Raw genomic sequence first — 17,487 nt, 5'->3', positions numbered from 1 at the left:
CATGTAGAAAATTCTCACATACAAAGCAACTCCTTCACAAGGAACAACAGATTGAAAATATCCAACAATACTGCTCCCACTTAGGCTAATAAATACAATCTGATACAGCAAACAATTCCCAGCTTCCTAGTCACAGACCATTATCCTCATTTGGATTAATGGCATTTAAAATTCCCATAATTTTTCAAAGCAAAACATGCAGTTGCATATTTTAAAAGCCAGACAGTCAACATTAAAGAACGTAAGCATTTTCTTGAGCAATTTAAGCTTATTCCTCAATTCCATTCCAACTCCTCAAGCCACTTTGATGGCGTAATCTGCTCTAGACTCAATTTAACTGTGTGTCTTGGCAAATACTCAAAAGTTAGAGATTATTATTTGATTCAGATGCCAAAAGGCTTAGAGATATATAGCCCTAGAAGCAGAGCAATACTACCAGGGTTTTTTTTTTGTTTTTTTTACCATAACCTACTTTTTGCATCTATGAAAGGAAACTGCCACATCCAAAGATCAAGTGCTCAAATTTAGTCCACTGCTGGCATAATATGAGGCATAAAGCTATCATGGCATCAACAACTACAGAGTATTCAGTGCCCCAGTCAGATGTTACACACACTTTTCTGCGCATGAATAACTCAGATTATTCATCCCAGGGCTGGTCTGAAGGCAAATGCTAAACCTTCCCTGACCAAAGAAGAGGCAAACTTCACAGTCTCTCAAGACAGACGGATGCCAACAACAAAATGTAAGGGAAATGTTGTTCTATTCACTGCATGCTTTTTCAAAATTCCCAGCCATAGATAGCAATTAATCACCTCAGCTTTTCAGTTAAGTTCACCTGCCTACACATACCACAGCTAGTTATCTGAGGCCTAAATGAACAAAAAGGACACATTGTTCCTTGCCTAATCATCTGAAGGCAATTTTTACTCATCACTCGTGACCAGGACAACTTTTTATAAGCCTGCATGACTGACCAGATGTAACTATTTTGCTGCTTAACTAGTACATCTAAATTTATGTGCAATAAAGGCAGACTATATGCATCCTGTATGCGTACAGATATTTCCAGGGTGAGAGGAATCCCAGACATTGGGCTGTCCAGAGCCTATAAATATGACACTGATAATAATGAATATGAGAGACATGCTCAGTCCTAGTTCCTAGTAATTTGAAATATTTTTCTAGTTTGGGAGATGGCATTATGGGAACTGGCTGTGCACCAAGATAATTTTTGGCACAGATATATTGTTACAAAAGCCCGGCACCTGCCCCCTCTCTCTGCCAAGCAGTGGCCAGAGCGCATGGGGTCACTGGAGAACAAACAGGATCTGTGTCCCTTTGGAGAATGGAAGACATGACGGAGACTGTCATGCTTTCAGAAATATGGTTTATTCACATATTTATACCTTCAGTCTGCATGGAAGGGAGTCCAGATTTTACAGCATGGCCCAGAAGCCCCTTGCCCTCCCCCAGAGCAGCTACCCTGGCAACCTTCCAAATCTCTAGTCTCTGGTCACAGCTGGGGCAAGGAGTTGCTAACCCTCAATGGCTCTCCATTGGAATGCTAACAGGCCTGCCCTTCCCTCAGCCAGCCAAACTGGTTTGCAATAGGTAGGCCAGAAATTCCTTTTCTGCCACAGCCCTGCAGTTTATGTTTTAGTCCAGGCATCAGCAAACTTTTTCAGCAGGGGGCTGGTCCACTGTCCCTCAGACCTTGTGGGGGGGCGGGCTATATTTGGGGGGGGGGGAGAAGAAAAAAGAATTCCTATGCCCCACAAATAACCCAGAGATGCATTTTAAATAAAAGCACACATTCTACTCATGTAAAAACACACTGATTTCCGGACCATCCGTGGGCTGGATTTAGAAGGCAGTTGGGCTGGATCCGACCCCTCAGCCTTAGTTTGCCTACCCATTTTTAGTCCATCCCCAATCAAAATCCTAGTATTTATTTGTTCCTAGTGTTTAGAGGGATCCCTCCCCCTCCTATTTCTATAACAATATTTAAGATTAAAAAGTGCCTATATTTAATTCTTTCTTGTTAATTCTTTGAGAGAGAGAGAGAGAGAGAGAGAAAGATTTTCAAGATAAAAATGTCACATATATCAGGCATGACATTATTTACCACTAATGTGTTTTGCATTCCGAGTAATGTATGATTTCTTAAGGGTGGTACAATTTAGGGACCTTCATACAAAGAAAAGACCCTTACACAGAAGATCAATTCATTGCAAATCAGCGTTTGTATGTAGGAAGCCATTTTCTGACCCTTTTCCTTAAAGTTAATATTATGTTTGTTTATTTTTTTGGGGGGGGGGACAAGATGGATAAATTATGGCACAAATGGGAATATAGATACTAATCAACAGCAATTCCTTTTCCTTCACAGCTACAAAGGAATAGGTACAGGGTAAAAATCCATGATGCTTTTATTGCTTCTTTATATATGCAAAAGCAATTAGAAAGTGATTAATTTTAGACTGACAGTTTTAAGGAAAGCCTTCACTAGTTACTAGATTGCTCATCAATAAACAGAAACTGGATACATCACTTGGCCTTAAGAAATTCAGTGGCTTCAATTTCTCCTGTAAGAGAACACTTCTTTTGGTGCAAATGGATAAAGTGGTTTAGACATATGTTTTCAGAGGCATGGTGTGTGGAGACAGTGGGTTTCCAATTGAAAACATCTGGGAATATCCCAAGGCTATAACATTCCTGGAGTTCTTCCAGATTCAAGTGGCAATGATGATTTGCACGTTTGAGGGGGGAGGAAGCATTGTTTTATTCAACTGATGGCAAAAGTCAGTTTCCCAAACAAAAGTCTGTTTTGGAGAAGTGCGAAAGATATTGGAAAACATCTTTTTAAATGAACACCAGAGTAGCAATCAAACATTGACATAGCACACAATTTCTCCTGTTATGTTTCTGCTGCTAGTGGAATGTAGACTCATCTGCATGCAATTCTCAAGGGTCTACACATTATGAGTGGTCTTGGTAGCCACGTTAACATTTGTGATCACCCATAGCCTACCCGAATTCATCATGCAAAAGGCTGGGCTGGATAAATCCCGAGCCGGAATTAAGATTGCTGGAAGAAATATCAACAATCTCAGATATGCAGATGACACAACCTTGATGGCAAAAGTGAGGAGGAATTAAAGAACCTTTTAATGAGGGTGAAAGAGTAGAGCGCAAAATATGGCCTGAAGCTCAACATAAAAAAAACGAAAATCATGGCCACTGGTCCCATCACCTCCTGGCAAATAGAAGGGGAAGAAATGGAGGAAGTGAGAGATTTTACTTTCTTGGGTTCCATGATCACTGCAGATGGTGACAGCAGTCACAAAATTAAAAGACGCCTGCTTCTTGGGAGAAAAGCAATGACAAACCTAGACAGCATCTTAAAAAGCAGAGACATCACCTTGCCGACAAAGGTCCGTATAGTTAAAGCTATGGTTTTCCCAGTAGTGATGCATGGAAGTGAGAGCTGGACCATAAAGAAGGCTGATCGCCAAACAATTGATGCTTTTGAATTATGGTGCTGGAGGAGACTCTTGAGAGTCCCATGGACTGCAAGAAGATCAAACGCATCCATTCTGAAGGAAATCAGCCCTGAGTGCTCACTGGAAGGACAGATCCTGAAGCTGAGGCTCCAATACTTTGGCCACCTCATGAGAAGAGAAGACTCCCTGGAAAAGACCCTGATGTTGGGATATAGTTCCAGCTAAAAGAACAGTAACCTGTAAACTAGAGGAGATGGACTTGCAGCAGAAAATGATCTTGGGCAATGGTACCTGCTCACCTCTAAACCTTGGTTTATTACCCCTCTTAAGGCTCCCAAACTATTTGAATTCCTTGACTTCTTCGGCTCATAGATATGCCTTTGTAAAGGCAAGATTCAACACCTTCCCATCGAACGTGCTGAGAAATAGATTCTCCAATGGACAGATATCGCTCTTATGTGATTGTAATTGTGGGACACCGGAATCGTTGCATCACATAATTCTTGACTGTGCTCTTCACTCATCGGCCAGGAGCAAGTTTCTCGCTCAATATCTAAAGGGAATTGCCGATGATACGAATGAAGCCAAACTGAGATATCTATTAAATGATGATGACCCCCTAAGATCACTCATGGTTGCCAGATTCTTGATCAGCGTCCTATCCCTAAAGAAGAGAAACGGACTCCTGTGCAGCTCGGATAATCCCTTTAAACTATTATCTATGTTTTAGGTTGTATTTAGGTGATATCACCATGGATGTCTTTTACTAATTTATAAGCAGAGGGCGATATTTATGTTACAAATTTATTGTAATGTATGATGTTGGTCCTTTGTTTTTTATTTTGCTTTGGTTCTTGTCTGCTGTTTGTAAGTTTTTGGCGGTTTTAAATTTGGAGGTTTAAGTACATTATGTTGGTATGGGAAACTGTCGTGTGATGGGCCAATGGCCGTAATAAAGATCAATACAATACAATACCCTGATGCTGGGAAAGATTGAGGGCACTAGGAGAAGGGGACGACAGAGAACAAGATGGTTGGACAGTGTTCTCAAAGCTACGAACATGAGTTTGACCGAGCTGCAGGAGACAGTGGAAGACAGAGCCTGGCGTGCTCTGGCCCATGGGGTCACGAAGAGTCGGACACGACTAAACGGCTAAACAACAACAATATCCTACCCACTCACTCCTGAATCTCTGGCATGAGGTCTGAGCCGATCGCATTCTCCCAGTCCAAGACAGAGTTTGATAGAGACACAGTTGCACAGTTCAGAAACCCAGCACAATAACCACAGGGATGATCTCTGCATCCTCTCCAGAGGGATTTGTTATGTTGAGAAGCAAGCAAACCCAGTCTTTCCAGCTTGCAAAGCTTGGAGCCAGGGTTTGTGGAGCTTCCTTGTAGGTGATCTACACATCCAAATCTCAGCCCAACAGTGAGGTTGGTATCAGTCTCTCTTCACCTCTAAACTGGAGAGGAAAGTTAAGGTTCTTTTGCTACCCTCACCAGAAGAAAATGGAATGCTTCCCAGAGTGATAATGGGGGGTGGGATTTTGGTCTGCTTTCTATTCTAGTTCGTTTTTGTGAAAATAGTGAGCCAGAAGACGGCAAAATGTATTTCAATTATAAAAAATATGAGCTATGGTATTTACGCACAAGAGATAAGCAAACATGTCAAGAGTTGTGCATCCTGGAAAAACTGTAAATGTGACTAGGTGCACAACATACAGCTGGGGATGTTTAATGGGATAAAATGAGCATAAGCTTGCTTGCTGCGGTCAACTAATTTTTTCAAAGCAGTATTTTTACTTGCCAAACCCACAAAAGTAAACCCATATCTTAAGCATGTAGCAAACATTTCCTGCATCCCAACATCTTGTAAACTTGTAGAAAAGGGCAAACATCTTAATCCTCAGTATTTTTTTTATTTAATGTTATCTAAAAGGAACAGAGAAAGGCACACACACAAAATGTTCAGACAAAAAAAAATCACAATATGTTCTTTGGATTTAGAATACCAGATAATGTTTTAAGGCATATTTGAGTGTCTGTGATAACAAATAACTTGATACACTTCATCCCTGGATGTGCGCAATGCAATCCAGCTGTCTAGAAAATAAAATGTTTACAAAGGAAAAACATTCCATCTTTGTTTATTACATCCTGCAACACCAAGCTTCATAGGGCTAGCGTAGGATTTTTATTGTTGCTAATCCAGGAAATATAACTGATAGCACAATTCATTTCATTCTGTAGCCTTCAGCTTTTTCAGACCCAAAACCTAGCTTGCACACCAAACCAGAAACATGAGATTAATATCCAATTTATCTATGTCATCTTCATTCTCTCTTTCTCTCCTCTCTTTACAAGACTAAAGGCACCATTAGGGCCAACATAATGTATTTTGCTATCTCAAGATGGTGCCTCCCTCATTCCATGACCAGAAGCTGACTGTTAATTTCACTTCAACACCAAAAATATGGTAGCATCTAATGCCAGCAGGGCAATTTCAAGGGGGATGACAGGCTGTGTAGCACATAAAGCTCTGATATCCAGCTAAGGAAAATGGCTGGGAGGAGCTCAGGAGGAACAGTGAGGACCATTGTCATCACCTCAGCATCTGCCACCTAAGGCTTGCAGTACATTCCTGTCAGATCTCTCTGAAACATTTGATGCTGCTGCTCAGTTTACGAAGCAGCAAGTCAGTACACTATGCCCATATTGGCCTCAAAGTCTTTCAAATTGCAGAAAATAAGGTAGGATTACACAGATGAAGCAAGGAAGGTTTTAAAATATACAGCTCCACTTGCCTACCACTAGGTGACAAATTCCTAAAATGATGTATAATTCTAATTTTGGGGGGGGGGGGAGGGTAGGGTGCTAGCAGGAATCCTTGCACTGTCTTCCACAAGCATGGTGGGTTAATGGAATCTGAGCCGTGATTCACAAACCCACTTGTTCCTGAACAGTTAGTTCTTAGGTGTCCTATAAAAATATATATATTAATACATTAAATGCATACACTGAAGAATTGTCTGTCACATTACGCTTTAAGAAAGTTCTGATCTTTATAGCATGTCTGTTCCTTGACAATTCATTAGATACGTGACGGTTTTAAGACACTCTTCTTTTGTGCTTTAAAAGTGCAAACAGTTACTTAATAGGAAAAGAAAAGAACAGGCTGATGGAAGAGGAGTCAATAACAAGGTGCTGACAGCTGAATCTACATTCAGGGATTGTAGCCACGGCCAAGTCCATTTTTGCAGATGTGGCAGCTAGTTACTCAGAGGACGTTTCCTGGTGCATGCAGAACACTTCATATCTATGTGGAGTAGATTTAAATAAGGCAACTCAAAGTATATTTAGGTCATTTTCATTCACTCACCCATTTACTGTATATAAGACAAAAATTCTGATGCTACAGAATGAATAGAATTTGCTTCCATCTGAATATTTTTCTATTTGGAAAGAGCTATCATTTGCTACAAGATACTCTGACTGCTTCCTTATCCTCTTGTTTCCTCTGGGTTTAAACTACATCCATCAAAACAATTCATACAGTTTGTATCAATAATCTATTCTAATATATATTGTAAAGCTTCTATGGATATTAGTATGACACAGGATACCCGTGCCTCCCCTTCCCCAATTTTAATTTCTGTCATAAAAATGTAAACTTCTAAATAGTTTTTATGCGGATGTCAAACAATTATAGTATATAAGCTTGAAAATTTTATATCGTCAACAATTTTAGGTTATATTTTAGTGATTAAGATTTAAATTATATATTTTTAACTGTTGCTAAATCTGTATTGTCCCTGTTATACCCAATTGTAAAGTCAAATGCCTTTCTATCGTGTTTTATGATTTTCCTGATATTGTATGTGAGCTGGAACTGGTCTGTGACCAAAATAATAAAATTATTATCATCATCATTATTATTATTATATCTTCAAGGCTAAGGATTTGCAGCTGAGCAATCTGAGTGGATTATGAACTGATTTCTCAGACAAATGTTACTGCATCACTGACAGCACAGCCATGGGGAGACTGGAATTTTGCATGTTTCACAAAGTTCTATAGTGCCCATTTTGCACATTTTCCGTGGGTGCCCAAATATAGAAAGTAGTATCACCTTTATTTTCTTTCTTTAAATATTTATAAACTGTACTTTCATTAAAAAACCCACAACGAGGGAGTTCATGTTACCATTGTGTACACACACACACACATTGTGTATACACACACACACAACTTTATAGTTATGATCCATGTTTTATTTCATAATATATAAACTATATACTTAAAGAAAAAAAGATTATCACTCTCCAAAAATATATATTCTCTGCAATCCATTTCTACTAAATGACCAATGTGTCAGCAATTATAGCAAGAAGGTTTTCTCGATGGAAAATTCTGCACATGACTAATATAATTTAAATAATTTTAAGGACATTGCTGCATTTTTCAGTTTTTCAAGTGGTTGTGTTCGAAGTCCAATAACTTTAAGAGAACAGAGAATTTAAAATTTTCATCTTTAAAGAAGTTAATTGTTTCCCTAGATTTAAGTAAAGACTCTGCTTTATAGCCCTACGTCAACCATAAATATTCATTAAATCTGCTTGCTAACTCCATAAACTAAGCCCAGATGTTTTGGCTGGAAACACATTTATTTATTTATTTATTTATTTTTAAAATAGATATAGCATGCTGTAGAGAAAGGAGATCTTCTTTCTCCGTTATCCCAATACATTTGAAATACTTAGAAGAAACATCTATTAAAATGTGAACTACCTGACGGTGGATTCCAAACTCTAGGTGTGTGTATATCTCTCACACACCTTTATTCAGAAATAACAAATTCTACAAAATTCCCATCACTGCCAACAAACATTTTATGAAGAATGACATCTGATCCGAAGTTCACTGCCAAAACAGTAATTCAATTCAAATTTAAATGGACTTCTTTCAGAGTTGAATATTGCAAACATTAGTTCAGACTACAGTTTAGGATGCATTTCACAAGTCTAGCTAACTGCAGCCAAATGTTTAGCAGATTATTTCAAATCAGTATCTGAACTCCTCTACAGCTAAGTCTTATGGACCTGCCTTCATTTTGCATTTCCTCTCCTTCCCAGATTCCCTTCTCCAAGTATTCTGTTATTCTCTTCTTCCCTACAGCCCTACAGCCCAGTCTTCCAATACTCCTTTCCCAGGCCCTTGCTTTCCTAAATGTCCACTTCTTTTTCGCTCCTTCACTTTCCCTGCCAGTCCCTTATTTAGGATCTGAGCAACTGAGCCAATGGCAACCAGAGACACTTGGAGCAGGAGTGGTTGGGGCTGATGGGAATTGGAGTCCTACAGTATCTGGTGAACCACAGATTCCCAACCCCAGCATTATGGCAAATCTGGTAGTAGCTCTTCAAAAATTCCACACAGAGTTCTTTCCTGGCCCTACCTGGAGATGCCAGAGGTTAAACGTGCGAATCTCTGCATACTAAGCATCTGATCCACATTTAAGCTTACAGCTCTCACAGCAAAATTCCTAAGCATTTTATAGTACAGTGATGGAAAGCAACCATCCAAGTCACTCTTGTGTCTGACACAATGCTTGAGAGAACAATGTACGCAACTGCCTCAAAAAACAAAGGTTCTACATAAAAACGGGCCTTCTCTGGGGTAGCTCCCACTTGTGGAATGCTATCCTCAGGGAGGAATGCCCAGTGCCACCACTATCTGATTTTTAGGCACCAGGCAAAAACTTTAATCTTCCGTTCTGTAACGTTAGACTGTTTTGCCTCTTTTTATTTGACAAATGTTCTGTGACATTGGGGCGGTGGTAATTCTGTATTGGTGCTGGAGGAGACTCTTGAGAGTCCCATGGACTGCAAGAAGATCAAACATATCCATTCTGAAGGAAATCAGCCCTGAGTGCTCACTGGAAGGACAGATCGTGAAGCTGAGGCTCCAATACTTTGGCCACCTCATGAGAAGAGAAGACTCCCTGGAAAAGACCCTGATGTTGGGAAAGATGGAGGGCACAAGGAGAAGGGGATGACAGAGGACGAGATGGTTGGACACTGTTCCCGAAGCTACCAGCATGAGTTTGACTAAACTGCGGGAGGCAGTGGAAGACAGGAGTGCCTGGTGTGCTCTGGTCCATGGGGTCACGAAGAGTCGGACACAACTAAACAACTAAACAACAACAAAAATTCTGTATTGATTTACTATGAATGTTTGTATGTGATGCCAATAAAAGGTTTGATGATGATGATGAATCTTCCACTCATTTTGGGGGGTGGGGGGTGTGAGTTGGATCTGCTATTTTACACATCTTATCAGTCAACATTTTAGGTTGCATTTGTTCTTGTGTCACTCTGTTCTGTCTTAGTTAAACCACACCTGGAATACTGTGTCCAATTCTGGCCACCACAATTTAAGAAGCATGTTGACAAGCTGGAAGGTGTGAAGAAGAGGACAACCAAGATGATCAACGGTATGGAAACTAAGCCTTACAAGGAGCGCTTGAAGGAGCTGGGTATGTTTAGAGGAGACTGTGAGGAGATATGATAGCCATCCTCAAATATCTTAAGGGCTGTCACATGGAGGAGCATGCTTGTTTTCTCATGTTCTGGAGGGTGGGACTCAAACCAATGACTTCAAGTTGCAAGAAAGGAGATTCCAAATAAATATTCGGGGGAAAACGTTCTGACAGTAGGAGCTGTTCTGCAGTGGAACAGACTCCCACAAGAGGTGGCGGATTCTCCTTTCTTGGAGGTTGTTAAACAGAGCTTGGATGGCCATCTGTCATGGATGCTTTAGCTGAGATTCCTGCATTGCAGGGGGTTAGACTAGATGACCCTTGGGATCCCTTCCATCTCTATGATTCTGTGAAATAAATATATAATAAAAATAATACAGATTTCAAGAGCAGCTCAAATGCAGTATCTGTGACTGTCCCAAGAGCTATGTGTACTTCCTTCCCATACATAGGGGAAAGTGGTTTTAAACTTGGGCTAAAGATGTCAGTGCTTGGAAAGAACTAGTTCACTGAACTAGCTGAAAAGTCTCTGAACTACACGTGAAAGTAGTTCCCATAATTGCTGGGTGAATTAGTCGTCACTTAAGTAATTTTCCGGATAGAACTTCAATTCATCTTCATTCCATTCCCCACCTGCCCTGCAGAAGGCCTAGACTCTTACTTTTCTTTCAAAAAGAAGTCAATTGGAGTTGGAAAGCAAAGCGTGGAGGCAGCTTTTTATGACTTATTAGGCAAATACAGAGTCACTCTTGTTGCTAAGGTCATTTAGTCACTTAATCATGGCTGCCAAGTAATTAGAAAGAAGGGGTGTGAGGCATTTCTTGTATCATCCCTGTTGAAGAGTGCAGTCGTACCTCGGAAGTTGAACGAAATCTGTTCCAGAAGTCTGTTCAACTTCCAAAACATTCAGAAACCAAAGTGTGGCTTCTAATTGGCTGCAGGAAGCTCCAGCAGCCTGGCAGAAGCCCCGTCAGACATTCGGGTTCCAAAGAACATTTGCAAACCAGAACACTCACTTTCGGGGTTGCAGCATTCGGGAGCCAAAATGTCCGAGTACCAAGGTGCTTGGGATCCAAGGTACGACTGCATCTCTGTTTTCCAATAGCAGTACCTGTTGGGTACTTGTGTGGCTGCCATAAACAGGGCAAGTCTACTTTTGGACCCTTCAGCACAGTAGCTTGTAAACATTCTGAATGTTGAATTCGGGGGGGGGGGGGACGACGAACGATGATGCTGATAAACTTTTTATAAGCTAAAACATTCATTTGCATGTAGAGCTATAGCTCACTTGGTAAAGCATGAGACTCTTAATTTCTGAGTCATGGGTTTGAGCCCCACGTTGGGCAAAAAGATTCCTGCATTGCAAAGGGTTGGACTAGATGATCCTCATGGTCCATTCCATCTCTACCATTCTCTGAACCTATTAACTTGAACTGAACTAGTTCCTTCTTGTATAGCGGGAACCTGAACTAGATCCCTTTTTACATTAGCTTTCTGAACACTTGAAAGGGTACATGGGCAAAAGAAAATCACTCTGCTAGGCAGACACCATTTTAGATGATACCAACAATGATGCAATAGCAACATTTTTGTATGTGAAATTGGCATCATATTGTGGTGTTTGAGTTAATGATCAATATCTGAATAGACAATAGTAAACATCAACTTTCTGGCAGCTTATGGTTGGCATCACAATACAGATGCACATATACATCCAGCCTACATTTTCAATTTCCAGCCCAGAAAAGGAATATGAATGCAAAACCCGCTTGTGACTACATCTCTGTTTTGCTGGGTTAGGTAACAGTGCAGAACTCAAATGCAACATAGCTTTTAAAGAATACCACACACATGGAAGCTTCTTACTTTGGTTGTGCCAAGCAGCCTGGTGCTACAATAGTGCAACTTGCATCATCACTCTGCAGGTTTGTAAGTTCTACCATGTTGATCATCACATCATTTGTATGACCTGGAAGTTTGGGAAGAGCAGAGAGTATCTTCTCCGCTAGGTTGTCACCATGATGACCAACTGCTCCTGAAAAAGAATAATCCATTGACTTAGCAAAAGGTTTATTACATGAAATGAGCATTCAGAACAAAACAAAATCATATGACTGTGTACACAAGAAGAACAGCTGAATGATGTCAATATTAAAATGGAAAAGAAAGTGAATTTTAGAAGTTGACAATTTGGAAGACAGGTATTCAAACAAAGATCACCATAACTGTATAAAATGAATTCACACTCTATTCACATAGAGGAAAAACAGTAAACTAGATCCTGGTGTCTAGATCACTTATATACAACCACGATTTGACAGTAATTGGAAAGCTGGTTAAATCCTGACAGATGGGCACATATCACAGAAGTATGTTTACACTTTAACTGGCATCTCAAAGGTTTATTAACTTGGGATGGATTTGAAATAATCTACGGTCTCCAAAACTGCCTTGGCAAGCCACTTGGATTCTTCCATAATGTTATCACTACTGCCTCTTTCAAGGAAGATGGGAATTATGTCCTCTCTTAAAGTGACACTAACCACCTCCAGGGATCCTACTGAAAGCTCATCCCTGGAAGATTTCACTAGCCAGGAAGAGCAGGAACCCAAAGAACAAGATGTTTCAACCCTTGAAATCACTCGCCAACCTGTTCAAGTTATGCAAGCTGAAAAGTATCCATAACAGTATAACAAGACAGTGTTTAGGAGCACCTGTCTCCAACTCTTTAAAGAACCACAATATCCAAGTTACAGTACAGTGGTACCTTGTGTTACATACGCTTCAGGTTACATACGCTTTAGGTTACAGACTCCGCTAACCCAGAAATAGTGCTTCAGGTTAAGAACTTTGCTTCAGGATGAGAACAGAAATCGTGCTTCAGCGGCAGCGGGAGGCCCCATTAGCTAAAGTGGTGCTTCAGGTTAAGAACGGTCTCAGGTACGGTACGGACCTCCAGAACGAATTAAGTACTTAACTCGAGGTACCACTGTAAATACAAACTATTATATCAACAAACTGTAATGCCTTGGTCAAGCTTGACTCAATAGGCCTATAATCAGGCATGACCAAACTTGTCCCTCCAGCTGTTTTGGAACTATAACTCCCATCATCCCTAGCTAACAGAACCAGTGGTCGGGGATAATAGGAATTGTAGTCCCAAAACAGCTGGAGGGACAAGTTCGGCCATGCCTGGCTTATATAGTAGCCCAAACTTGATCAGATAAGGAGCTATCCCTGACAATGAAGTCATTGCCAGTTCACTCACCGGCATATAACCTTCCCTTACTCCAGTACAGAAAACCAGATTTAAAGTGTTTCCTAACATATGTGTTTGGTGATTTCATTTGAGGCAAGTGCTGCTCCAGCCAAAGTGGCCCTGGTGTTTATGCTGAAATCTAGGAGCCTTAGAACACTCATTTAAGACTGCCTCCACCAAGTCAGGCATGTTAGTGGTTCCGTTCAGAAGTTCCTACAGTAACATACAAAGGTTAGTATTCTTGTAACTAAGGGGAATAGCTTCAAGAAGAAACAAACTGTTAATCCCTCAAACATCTTACCTGTCAAATCTAATGTCCTGTCCACAAAGATGACAGAAGCTCTTTGTTGTGCAGTTTTCCTTCTGGTCTTAGCCTGGGCATAATTTGCCAGATCCCCTGCAATTATCTTACTTATTGTCCCAACAGCAAAACATTCCTCCCGCACACTGAGGTACTCAAACAAGCTGTTGAAATCAGACACCAAGGACCTGATCTGAAGCTGCAACTCTGAAGACAGAGATGAAAAATCAACATCACTCAAGTGGGAAATTTTCTTCTTCTCCGGTCTAGCTTTATTGATCCGAGTCAAATCCTCAGCCATCAAGGGGAAAAACAAGGAGAAGGCAGGTGCTACAAAGAGATGAGGCGAGATGGGTGCCAAGAACAAAGGGGCATATTGAACCTCTGCAGTGTAGTTCATGTTTCCCATCCACTGGCAGAGCTTCTCTTCAAACTGTTCAAAGACCACTCGGCCGACACCTTCAACCTCAGTAGTGCCAGGAGCATTGTGGGCCTGCAAGTGCACCGCATGGCTGACAGCTGTGAAAACCACGCAGTACTGGAAGTTGCTGAGAGTGACAATGTCACGGATGATGTCCACCGTTCTGCCTTTCAGCAAGCTGCCCACCACAAGGACAGCTTTGGGCTGGTCCTCGCCTCCAGATTCAAAGCTGGAAAACTCCTTGACGTTGATCGCCCCGGCCTGCAGCAACCTCCCGGCTCCTCCACACGCCCAGTGAAGGCTTTCGGCACAAGCAGGGTCCATGAACACAACAGCTCGCTTCGCCTTGGCAAACACCTGCCCCCAGGCTTGCTGGCAGAACTGCGACATCCCAGCAGGGGCTGTGGGAGAGGAGGAGGAGGTGGTGGAGGAGGAAGACATCGTGGGAGAGGATTGCTGGAGTCCCCCTGGCACTTCTCAGTGGGTACCACTCCAGACGTGGGGCGGCAAGGGGTGTCAGTGAGGCAAAAGTGAAAAGAAGCCCTTTGCTATGTGTTGAAGCGGGAAGTGCACCTCCGAGGCCCGTCAGGCGGCGCGGGATACTTAAATCAGGCACATCCTAAGCCACTCCGGCACTTCATAAGCGGGTAGCGGAGTTGACAGCACCACCGGCCTCTACAATCCGCACACGCCTATCTTTGAAGCGGTCGCGCGGGTGTGACGTCATCTTCCAGCTCCCGACTCCAATTGGCCGGTCGGGGCGACCTGGAGGCGGGGCGCTGTTTCGGGCGTTTGTAAGAACGAAGCTCTTTGGCCGGCAAATGCCCCTCTCACGTGAGGGCGGAAGTTCGCCTACCAACCCGGAAGAGCCGCGGAGGCTGAATGGAGCCTGGGCAACGTGTAGCGGGGCGGGACCTTTGAGGGTTGTGCCGGGCGTTTCTCCTACTGTTTTCTTCTACTGTTCTGTCACGTTCGCCTTATTATTATTTTTTAAAATGACGGTTTTGAAAGACAAAATAGTATTCGGTGGTGTTTTGATGTCCTAGTGATAGCAATTGTAGTAGTAATAGCAACAGCACACCCAAGACTAGCTACAATCTTGTCGGCTCGCATAATTATCTCATCAGATTTAATATGTTAAACAATATATTGTAGAATGTCATAAAAGCTGGAAGCCTGAATTCTGTAGAGACTTGTCATAGTTGCACTGATTAAATGTGCGTGTGGGGGGAGGGTGAAGGTTTAACAGGAAAATAATCTGAGAGTTTGAGTTTTAGAGGGGAAAGGGTTGAAACTAGTTATTTTTAATTAATGGGTAAGGTTGAAGTCCTAGCTGTACCTAACTTCGCGTAAGCACCATTGAGTTTGGTGGGGCTTTGTTCTGAGTGAACAGGTTTAGGTTTGTAGCCTCATTTAAAACATTTATTACCCATTTTTCATTGCAAATGCAGTTCCAGAACAGGTTGCAATTAAAACTAATCCACCTGTTTGGTAACATTGACTTAATAAGCAAGTCAGATAAATTGCAGCCAGCCAGCAATAAGATAATCATAGATCATGATCCTTTTTGTAATCCATGGAATAAGAGGAGAGTGCTGTTGTACTCAGGTCCTGTTCACAAGCATTTTCTACATGAGACGGGATGGTGAATCAACCTTTGTTCTAATCCAACAGTACCGTCAGGTAGAAGTCCTTGAACATATTTAAATAAGCATGTGAGTGTTATGAACAACTAACTTCAGCAAAAAAAGGTGTGCCATTCTTAAACCAGCCCTCTACAAAAGTCCACACAATCCAGACTACAAACTACAAAGCACAGCAGGAACAACAAAATGCTGAGATGTACTTCTGCATCTGTTATTCAAGATGACTTGAGTAAATGGACAAAGAAGCTATAACTAGCTAATCTATTCTGGGGGGGGGGAGCTGTTTTCAAAAGTCATTAATGCAAGTCCCTCTCATAGGCATGATTTCATTTGAATCACTATTCATTCACCAGGCCATTTTAATGCCAGGAACAACATCATGTGAAGTGGTAGCAGATAGAGTATAAGTATATGCAAATTGTTTTCCCCCTCCCCACTGAGTGACTTAAATAAATTTATCAACCTGGATGCCTCCCTAAACAAATGGTCTGATATAAAGGCAGGCCTGAAAGCTAGCACCTCTTATTTTAGAAATAATTGCTAATGCTGATTAAAGGAGCTGACTTCTCTTCACTAGGCCAACTCTACCACAAGCTGAAGACACTGAGGAAAAAGAGCAAAGGGACGTACAGAATGGAAGGTTGGTAAAGGTTATGTTTAAAGGCACAGGGGACTATAGAATCAAATTAAGTTGTTTAAATGGGTGGAAAAGGGAAGATCCCAGTGGCTTAAGTTGTACAGTCTCTGAGAGCACTTAGAGGGCATAAAACAGCATTCTAATACCCTAGAAATAGGAAATGCCACTCTAATTAGGAAGTGAGTGAGAAATCTGACTGGTACATCAAAACAAAACTACCTTGCTTAAGAATAAAAAGTGCTTTCCAGTAACAGCCCCCCCCCCCAGTCCAATCATACGCCTCAAATCACACCCCCTTTTTGCAAGTGAAGAACGAATTAAAATTGGATAAAAAATACTATCTTTAAGCTTCTGGTTTATTTTAAGTCCCTTCCACGGGGCACCTTGCAAGTAGATACACACACCTTTGAGAAACAGGTGAGCCGTTTGAGTGGATTGAGAATACATCTCACGTGCGTTTGTGTGAGACAAGTGCATTAAATCCTCTGGACTGCACGCATCTGACTACAGCACTGACTTTGTAGCTACTTTGTAATTGTGGTTTCAACACTGCTGCGTGTCACAGCTACCCTCAGTGGGGCGGATAAAGAAGTGCTGGCGTGCAGGTGTTGCTGCTAAGGGACAACCCCACATCCTTTTTTGTGCGGGGTGGGGGGGGATCTCCTCAGTTTCCCAGTGCACTCTTGTCCTGGGCAAGTAAGCCCCGCTGAGCTCAGCAGCGCTTACTTCAGAGTAAGCACGCTTAGGGCTGGCAGAGAAAGGCTTTCAGGAGGAAAGCGGCGCCCACCGACGGGCCCCAGGCCTGCCCCTTCCCAAGCGTGTCAGTCGCGCAGCGGCGGCGGAGGGGAAGTGCAGGCCGAAGCGCCGTCGCGCTTGCCGCCGCCGCTCGGCTTCTCCGGGGGCGGGGGGGAGAGAGAGAGGTAGAGGCAGCCATTGTTGTTGTCCTTCCTATTGCCGCCGTCAAGAATCAAAAGCGGTCGAGGTTGGAGGGGGGGGCGCACTGCGGGAGTCGCCTCAGCGAAGCGCAACCGGGCCTTCCTCGTGCAGAATCAGCAGCAGCCATGTCGGCCGGCGGCGAAGTGGAGAGGCTGGCGGCGGACCTGAGCGGGGCCGGCGCCGGGGATGAGGAGGAGGAGTGGCTCTATGGCGGTACGAAGCGTTTCTCAAACCCCACCACCA

General features: G+C 42.3%; 2 protein-coding genes across 5 annotated transcripts in view; one reads left to right on the top strand and one right to left on the bottom strand.

Moving 5' to 3' along the window:
* SCFD2 (sec1 family domain containing 2) overlaps positions 1-14,760 on the bottom strand; it is a 155,953-nt gene extending 141,193 nt beyond the window's left edge. The window contains exons 1-2 of the mRNA XM_083630377.1: positions 13,605-14,760; positions 11,911-12,079 (exon numbers count right to left, since the gene is read on the bottom strand). Coding sequence (XP_083486503.1) covers positions 11,911-12,079; positions 13,605-14,466 — 1,031 coding nt within the window. The 5' untranslated portion in view covers positions 14,467-14,760. The remainder of the gene's footprint in view (positions 1-11,910; positions 12,080-13,604) is intronic.
* A 2,017-nt stretch (positions 14,761-16,777) lies between these two features.
* The window catches only part of FIP1L1 (factor interacting with PAPOLA and CPSF1), a 36,278-nt gene continuing 35,568 nt past the window's right edge, over positions 16,778-17,487 (top strand). For 2 of the 4 annotated variants that reach the window (XM_083630453.1, XM_083630452.1), the window contains exon 1: positions 16,887-17,457. In XM_083630453.1, the coding sequence (XP_083486579.1) occupies positions 17,370-17,457 (88 nt within the window). In that variant the 5' untranslated portion in view covers positions 16,887-17,369. Of the gene's footprint in view, positions 17,458-17,487 lie in introns of all 4 variants that reach the window. The other 2 variants (XM_083630454.1, XM_083630455.1) reach the window with 2 other exon arrangements.

This window comes from Podarcis filfolensis, assembly GCF_964270895.1.
Source record: "Podarcis filfolensis genome assembly, chromosome: 9".
In the NCBI taxonomy this organism is placed as follows: domain Eukaryota; kingdom Metazoa; phylum Chordata; class Lepidosauria; order Squamata; family Lacertidae; genus Podarcis; species Podarcis filfolensis.
This window is presented reverse-complemented; position numbering and strand designations above follow the sequence as displayed.